At 28.7% G+C, this 8165-nt stretch overlaps 3 protein-coding genes across 9 annotated transcripts in view; 2 read left to right on the plus strand and 1 right to left on the minus strand.

The window, feature by feature from the left end:
- Positions 1–67: 67 nt before the first annotated feature.
- Positions 68–4329, plus strand: LOC108752310 (N-acetylglucosamine-6-phosphate deacetylase). The gene is made up of 10 exons (XM_018493066.1): positions 68–143; positions 356–551; positions 1024–1094; positions 1194–1442; positions 1729–2000; positions 2073–2202; positions 2387–2475; positions 3132–3276; positions 3366–3542; positions 3634–4329. Exons 4-10 carry the CDS (start codon positions 1217–1219, stop codon positions 3840–3842), a joined length of 1248 nt encoding a protein of 415 aa, XP_018348568.1. The 5' UTR covers positions 68–143; positions 356–551; positions 1024–1094; positions 1194–1216; the 3' UTR covers positions 3843–4329.
- LOC108752237 (transient receptor potential cation channel protein painless-like) overlaps positions 3838–8165 on the plus strand; it is a 24126-nt gene continuing 19798 nt past the window's right edge. The window contains exon 1 of the mRNA XM_018492933.1: positions 3838–3851. Coding sequence (XP_018348435.1) covers positions 3842–3851 — 10 coding nt within the window. The 5' untranslated portion in view covers positions 3838–3841. The remainder of the gene's footprint in view (positions 3852–8165) is intronic.
- Positions 6610–8165, minus strand: part of LOC108752275 (nucleoporin NUP2-like) — a 19775-nt gene continuing 18219 nt past the window's right edge. For 3 of the 7 annotated variants that reach the window (XM_018493006.1, XM_018493022.1, XM_018493014.1), the window contains 3 exons: positions 7830–7934; positions 7178–7437; positions 6611–6743 (listed from right to left, as the gene is read on the minus strand). In XM_018493006.1, coding sequence (XP_018348508.1) covers positions 6660–6743; positions 7178–7437; positions 7830–7934 — 449 coding nt within the window. In that variant the 3' untranslated portion in view covers positions 6611–6659. Of the gene's footprint in view, positions 6744–6825; positions 6911–7177; positions 7438–7829; positions 7935–8165 lie in introns of all 7 variants that reach the window. The other 4 variants (XM_018492992.1, XM_018492982.1, XR_001939550.1 and 1 more) reach the window with 3 other exon arrangements.

The raw sequence follows: 8165 nt of genomic DNA on the forward strand, positions 1-8165 counted from the left end.
TTTTTTAGAAAATCGATTCTTTTACCTTCGATTCTCGATTTTCCAGATCGATTCTTAAGCTCCAATTAAATCGACGAATCGATTCTCAAATCCAAGATTGGTCTTGAGTTCTTGATCGTTTCTCACTCGCTCTCGTTGTGCAGGTATGTATGATGGAAGAAACTCGGATGCGCTATTACGCATATATGTGGCAAACATTTTCTAACAACTAACATCAGTGACATCTTATCCGTCATGTTGCCGCGGTTATTTAAATTAGGCGCACGTCAGCTATGTCAGGATACTCTAATAAATCATAAAATTAGTATTATATTATTAGTTTCTTTTTTACTCTTAATAACTTAAATTTTTACAGTAACGCGAACTTCTATAAAATCAACAGTTTTGAATGGTATCTCGTCGGTATAGAAATTCTCGTGGATAACCCTCGACATGTTACTTCAAAATTACCGTGATGCAAATGTTTAAATGGCCGCATTGGTATCTGCGCAGACCATGCGAAATTCGTCTCGAGGTCGAGCGCATCTTGATCTCTTCCACTATGTAGTAACGTATGTATTTTTCGAAACCGTATTTCGAGCCTATTTTTCATCCCAAAATTTAATCTGCTTCTTTTTAATCTTTATATTATGAGTAGCCGGCTACAACTACTTGAAATTTTTGACTGTTTTTTGAAAGACCCACAAGACTCTATGGCCATGATACAGATGGAGGGATATTAATATATTTTTTAAATATTTATGTTAATATTGTTTAATTAAAGAAACCATCAATTTAAGGTGCAAGTTTGAAAGAAGTTAAAATTATATGAATTTTAACGTTTTGTGTGTATATATATTTTTAAATATAAGAAATAGTTACAAAAATAATGTAGAATTTATTGTAGTAAAAAAAGATGTATTATAATATATATTATAAGTTACATGTTATCTTAAGTTTCCAATAACAATAGATTTTTTTTATGCTCTCACAACTGATAGCATAGTTGATTGACTTCATTAGTGATCTAATTTTCTTATCAAGATGGATCTTTGGTTGAGAATCGTCACTTGTACTTTCGTCCAACAATCGCCATTTTAGTGACCTAAATGCTAGTAAGTCGTTTTAGCAACGTGATATCGTGAATGCACATAATTGATAACTGTTGATACTGCTTTGGATATACAGATAAGGTTCTTATTTATGAAATTAAGGTGACTCAGGGTTATTTTCAATCATGCAATCATTGAACATGCTACGAGACAATAAAGGAGTACTGAAGCAATTTTGCAATTGCAAGATCTTGCGTGACAGCAGGATTGAGACAGAGGATCTATGGGTGCGAGATGGAAAGATAGTGAATCCGGAGAAGATTTTCTATGATGAGAAAATCAAGCCAGATGTTAGAATAGATTGTGGCGGCTCTTTGATCTCACCAGGATATATTGATGTGCAGATTAATGGTATTAAATCAAATAAATTCTTTTGTACAACATATACTTTACTTGAGTAAAACTAGAGATTTTTCACACGTACATATCTTTTATTACTTTTGTTAAACAAAAAATTAATAATTTGTATAGATTATAAAATAGAGAGAGAACAATAGGATTAAAAATATTCTATCAAATGTGAAAGAAATCATAAATTATTACAATTAATGTAGATGTTATAATTTAATAAGAATCTTATAATTTTATACTTCTATATAAATAAATTGATGATCTAATATCTGTATTTATTTGTCAGGAGGATTTGGTATAGATTTTTCATGTAATGATAATGTGGAAGAAGGCATTGCTAAAGTAGCAAAGGGATTGTTGGAACATGGAGTAACATCCTTTTGCCCTACATTGGTTACATCTCCCACCGAGATATACCACAAAATCTTACCAAAAATAAAGAAACGAAATGGAGGTAGTCATGGTGCTGGTGTGCTGGGTGTTCATATAGAAGGACCATTTATTAGTCCAAACAAAAAAGGTGCCCATCCAGAACATTATATCAGAAAATTTGAACAGGTAATATCTATTCTGAGTAAATTTATAAAATAATCAATATATTGTGCTATATTTATATATATTTTCTAATAGGGATTTAAATCAGTAACTGATATGTATGGTGATCTAGACAATGTGTGCATGTTTACATTAGCACCTGAAATATCGAATGCTATATCTGTTATCGAAGAGTTATATAGAAGAAATATTAAAGTATCTCTTGGTAAGTTAAAGTTTTAATAGCTCTCAATGTTAATGTACTTTTATGCTATAATTAAGTGTAATTGTAAAGATTTCTTATTTTGAAGTTCTATATTTTAATTCTTATAATTTATATGCATTAAATTTCACCGATTGTTATAAAATTTCTTCTTAACTGAATTTGTATGGCTATTTGTATCTTCTAGGACATTCTATTGCAAATTTAAATGAAGGTGAAAAAGCAGTTAAACATGGAGCATCATTTATCACTCATTTATTCAATGCCATGTTGCCTGTGAGTTGTAAAATAGATATATGATACTGTTTAAAAATTACTTTTGTGCACAAGGAACGAAAGTTAATTATTTCCTAGTTTTCTAGATGCTGGAAATGATCTCGTTTATCAAATAATTCTATCATGTCATTTTTTGTAAAAATTTATAATTACTGTTGCAAGAGAGAAGGACTTACTTTAGCATATTTTGTTATATTATAACTATAATATTTGTTGCAGAAGTTTTATTACGATCAAAATTAAATATATTGTATTTTTAGTTTAAAGAAATTGTTTATCGATTATGGTTAATAAGATATTAATAATTAGTATAAGGTTTATCACACACATATAGTTGCGACATAGACTATCAAATATTAAAAATATTTTTTGAATTACGTTATTCGAACTTATTAAGACGCCGCTAAATCTGATAAATGTTGTAATAAAAAATATTTGACATAATAAACTAAAATAGTCCTACAATTTTAATCATAATTTTTTATTTAATTGTGATGTGATAGAGATTTCGTAAATTCGGAATCGTATTCAGCGTCAATAATACTAAAATATGATTACCTTTGTTCGCTCTCTCTCTTTCTCTCACAGTTTTTTAAATTAAACAGCCGATTTATATTTTTTAGAAATCTTTTATATATAGTATTTTTCAATTATAGTTTCATCATAGAGATCCAGGATTGGTTGGTCTGTTAACATCCGACCAAATCCCGCCTGAAAGAATCATTCATTTTGGCATAATCGCCGATGGGATTCATACTCATCCTGCGGCATTGCGGATCGCTCATAGAACGCATCCCGAAGGTTCGCTATTTTACTATATGCATCTATACTTTCTTATTTTATAATGTGTCGTTACAATTTTAATAAAATTGAACTGTAAAAATTTGTAGGTCTGGTGCTTGTAACTGATGCGATATCAGCGTTGGGTCTAGAAGAGGGAATCCATCAATTAGGACAGTTTAAAATAGAGATACGTAAAGGATGCGCATATATTGCTGAAACAAATACTCTCTGTGGTAGCATAACCGAGCTTTCCAAATGTGTGAGGCACTTTAAAGAAGCTACAGGTAAATTAAATTATACTAATAATAAAGTCGTAAAGTCGTAAATCATTATATTTAAAGTAACACTTATACAAGTAGCAATTGTTTGATGTAGGTTGCACAGTAGTTGAGGCTTTAGAAGCGGCGACTTTACATCCCGCGAGAACTCTCGGTATCGATTCTTACAAAGGTGTTCTGAATTTTGGGGCCGACGCTGATTTCATATTACTTGATGAAAAACTCGAAGTATTGTCAACATGGATTTCAGGAGACTGTGTTTATGAGAAGAATATTAGCAGTTTTTTTTTATGTGAAACAATTTGATGCTTGAATGTAAGTAGATATCTTAATATATAAATCCGAATCAATTATTTTATAAAGCAAATGGATATATTTTATGACTGGACGCTGTATAAAATGATAGTGAAAGACTCATGAGAGAGACTATTATAATAAAAAGACTTAAGAGTCACCATAGCCATATAGAATCGTAACGTCAGAAGTGAGAAGTGACACGTTAATTTTTATTAATCATGCCATTTATGAATAAAAATAACTTATGAATAAGGATAAAACAAAATTATGAGATTTCTTTAAAACATTTATAAAAATAGACAAAAACTGTTCTTATCCCCCCCGATAGTCAGTAAATAGTTGAAAAGGCACGTGTAAGTGAAAATGAATTACACATGTGCATTGAATAAAAACACTTTATGTGCTTTTTGTTACTTTTTACGATTATTTACTAACTACCAGAGGAATAAGGATAGCTTTCGTCCATTTAATATGGCTGTAATGACTACTCAGAAGTCTTGAACTTATTCCAGAAAATAGTTTTGTACTTATACTGAAATTTTTATATATTTATACTCATAATTTTTTATTTAAATAATAAATTTATCATTTTATAAAAAATGGATATAAAGTTGTTATATATGTGTATATATGTATATATATATATATGCAATTATAGAGGAATATAGGTTGCCTGTTAATGACCGAAAAGTTCTCTATCATCTCACAATTTTTGCAATATTTAACAAAATATTAATTTTTAATGATTAATTATTAACTATTGCGAAAATTGCAAAATAATGACAGGACTTTCCGACTTAGTTTAGTCCGCTCTACTTGCTCATGAGAGTTGATGTGGTTGTTACCGAATATCCTGTATATACAGGGTGTTCAAAAAAGATGGTACCAAATTTTAGCAATATATAGTACTCGTGAAAACAAATTGAAAGGTCTTAATAAGCAATACTCTAAAATCCATTTATTTCCGAGTTATAAAGCATTTTCTGTAATGAATAATCCGTTCATTTCGAATGTATGTAAATAAACGTATTTACACGCAACTGTTCGTCATACATTCATTCTTTACAAACTTCTAAAGATGACCCTACACTACGGTCAATAATATGATCAGTATTAACAAATACTGACAATATTATTGACAGTATTATTGACCGTGTATGATTAATATTGATGAATTGACGTAGGAACTACGCTCGTACAAACTATTGATAAAGACAATTTTTTTTAATCTTCTCCCTCAAAAAATTTTTTCATAATATTATAAAATTTCTTTGTATTAAAATATTATTTCATATTTTTGTAACGTAAAATGAATAATTTTCTGACTAAAAACTAAATTTGTTTTCAAAAAAATCGCTTTGTTTTGGTGTTAAAAAAAATGACAATTTCCTTTTCAAAATAATTAGGATTTTTTCAACGAGCATCTCTAAACTGTTTTTTTTTTCGTGAGGAATTATCCCTTAACGTGAATCTAGGTAATTTTTTTTCTTTCAACTCATTGAAAAATTATGATTTCTTTTTAACAATTAAAAAATTTCTATGTTTTTCCTTTGCATTTTGCTGTACAACACAATATTTGAAGAAAACAACATAATATTTGAGTTCAAAAACGTTGAGAATATATAATAGTAGAAAGATGTAAAATAATAAATTTTTCCTTTTTTTTTTTCATAACTAATTTATTAGAAGAAATGTGGTGCTGACATAAAAAAAGACCCACGGTTTATGACGTTAGTGAAAGACAACGGTTCATAAAGAGAGTTAATGTCATATTTATATAATGTCATATTTATATTTACAAAGGATGATGTTAAGTTTTGTCTGTTTTTTAGCCAAAATGAAAGAATTTCAAGATGTTAAATTAAATATTATATTAAAGCTACTTGAAGAAAGAAGGGCCATTATGAAATTGAGTGTATCGCTTAATAAAAATATTAAATATTTTAAGGGAAAATATTTAATATTTTTTGTAGATGAATTTCTTGTTTTCTTTTTTTCCAACATGAAGAAAAAAAGAGGAAAAGATGAACCATGCAAGAAATTCTACTAGAAAAAAAAACAGAACTATTGAGAATATGCAAAAAATCGTGACAAAATTCACTAATTTTAATGTTATTATATTTATTGATAAAAAATTGTAATTAAGATATTAAGACATTCTGGGCATTAAGCAACAAGAATTGTATGTTGTTAAACACGTATAATTTGTAAGAAATTTTTGAGCGTTATATTGTATTTGATTGTTTTTTAGATTTGTTTTTTCTTCCACATTCACACACACGATGTTACTCCATAATACACCACTCGAATCTATTTTAAATTTATAATATGATATATAATTATCACGTTTATATCACAACAACATTATAATTTGTATATCTCGAAATTTTTTGTCTTGGCAAAGAAAGAAACAAGCCTTAATATTCTCCTTTATACATATTATATTGCATAAAGTTTCTTTACATTAGTTGAAATATGACTGAAATTAACTACTACACAAGTAAATAATATCGAAATGTTCATACTATGTATATATTGTATTATCTTAGATTTATTTGTTATTTCAATGTACGATATATATTTAACTCGTATATATTTAAATTTTTGTTGTGCAACATAATAGTTATATCTAATTGTAAGCATGATATATTTTTATTTATTCTAGCAACGTTTTTCTGCGGAATTAGTAATAATTAATATAGTAAAGAAATAAAAAGAAAAATATATAAAACTTGATTGTTCTTAAAATTTGTTAATTGATCATGTCAAATAATAGAAAAGACTATGCTTTAGTTGATAAATTACTAATTATTACTAATTGCTGAATTAACAAACTGCATCCTTCAAATTACAAATATAAGGTGAATGCCTAATGCCAAATGTATGCGCAGGGGGAATGTCGAGAAGCACCTGAAATATAATAATAATTGCATTAATTAATTATGTATCATTATATTACATTATAATATATTATTGAATATTATTACGTTACATTTTTCAATTCTAAGGGCTATGGTAGAGAACGAAACAGGACGAGATGTAATTGTCGTAGTCGTGACGTAGAAGTAGGGTTGTTACTGCAAAGAAAAATGTAGACATACGCAGTTGTAAAACCTATTGGGAAAATACGTTTCGTTCTCTGCAATAGCTCCAGCAATGCGCTATTAGAATTACAAGGGGTGAACAATAATGTGAACATCTGGAAAATATATTACTTGTTTTATTAATAAAAAGTTAGCACATGATTTCTTTTAATAGGAATATCTTTATTTTGGAATAGAGTCATACAATAACTTGAATAATCTGCATTAGAGACAATAGATTTTGCTTTAGCTACGCGATACCTTTTCCGGGCAGTGTGCTCCAGGTCCTGGGATCTGCGAGTGATCGTCGGGCAGGGAAAAACGCGCACTCATGCTATATGCTGGACTTTTCACTCTGATTGTGTCTGGTTTAATGCACTCGTATGCACCCGGTCCAGGTACGAGAACACGGTCGTCCGTAAAGACTTTTTGCCTACCGGATATTGAATAGGCAGGTGCTGCTTTCTTATTACCCTCTTTAGTTCCGCCGAGGGCAGAAGGAATGTTATAGATATTGGGTGCTGAAATTTGATCAATCTATTTTCTTCTCCTCTCAGAATTTATAATTCTTTCCTTATTTAACAACCTTATCCACCATTTACGTCGTATTCTTTCTTTTTTTTTTTACATTTTTTTAGTATAGTCTTATCATAGCATATCTTCACGTGAAATTACATTTCTGACAAAGATTTGCATCTCATTAAATATTTTATAGAGTATAAAATGTACGAATAAAAATCGTCAAATTATTGAAAAGCAGAAATACACCAATTATCTATTGTAAAACTAATTATTGCGATTCTGTATTCCATGCATCTCAATATACGCGAATAAAATTAAGGCTATACTAACATGCTTTATATATAACATGCAATTTCATATTTACCGTAGATGGAATTGATTAATTATTTACCTGGAACATCGTTTGATCTGTGCAAGGGCGGTCTAAGGCCGAAAGTAAATTGCAACGCTTTTTCCAACAAAAGCATTGTCTTTTCTGGATTGTATTCGCCAGGACCTAGATTATTCATTGAATGATAGATTAATTTAAAAAATAATTTGTGCATTATATAATAAATTAAAAGAATCTAGGTGAAAAAATTCTCATAATGTCTCCTAATGTTTTACAGAATTTTTCATATTTTAAATTTATGAAAGTTTCTAAAATAATATCTTAAAATTTCTTTAAATTTTATAAATTTTCTTTAGAAATTATATAATGAGAAATCTTAAAATATATTAGAATTTA

Source organism: Trachymyrmex septentrionalis, unplaced genomic scaffold, assembly GCF_001594115.1.
Source record: "Trachymyrmex septentrionalis isolate Tsep2-gDNA-1 unplaced genomic scaffold, Tsep1.0 scaffold112, whole genome shotgun sequence".
NCBI classification, from domain to species: domain Eukaryota; kingdom Metazoa; phylum Arthropoda; class Insecta; order Hymenoptera; family Formicidae; genus Trachymyrmex; species Trachymyrmex septentrionalis.

Coding starts and splice junctions, on each gene's coding strand:
- LOC108752310 (XM_018493066.1), top strand. CDS start 1,217: ATGCAATCATTGAACATGCTACGAGACAATAAAGGAGTACTGAAGCAA. Junction 1,443..1,728: donor TATTGATGTGCAGATTAATG/GTATTAAATCAA, acceptor TTTATTTGTCAG/GAGGATTTGGTATAGATTTT. Junction 3,543..3,633: donor GCACTTTAAAGAAGCTACAG/GTAAATTAAATT, acceptor TGTTTGATGTAG/GTTGCACAGTAGTTGAGGCT.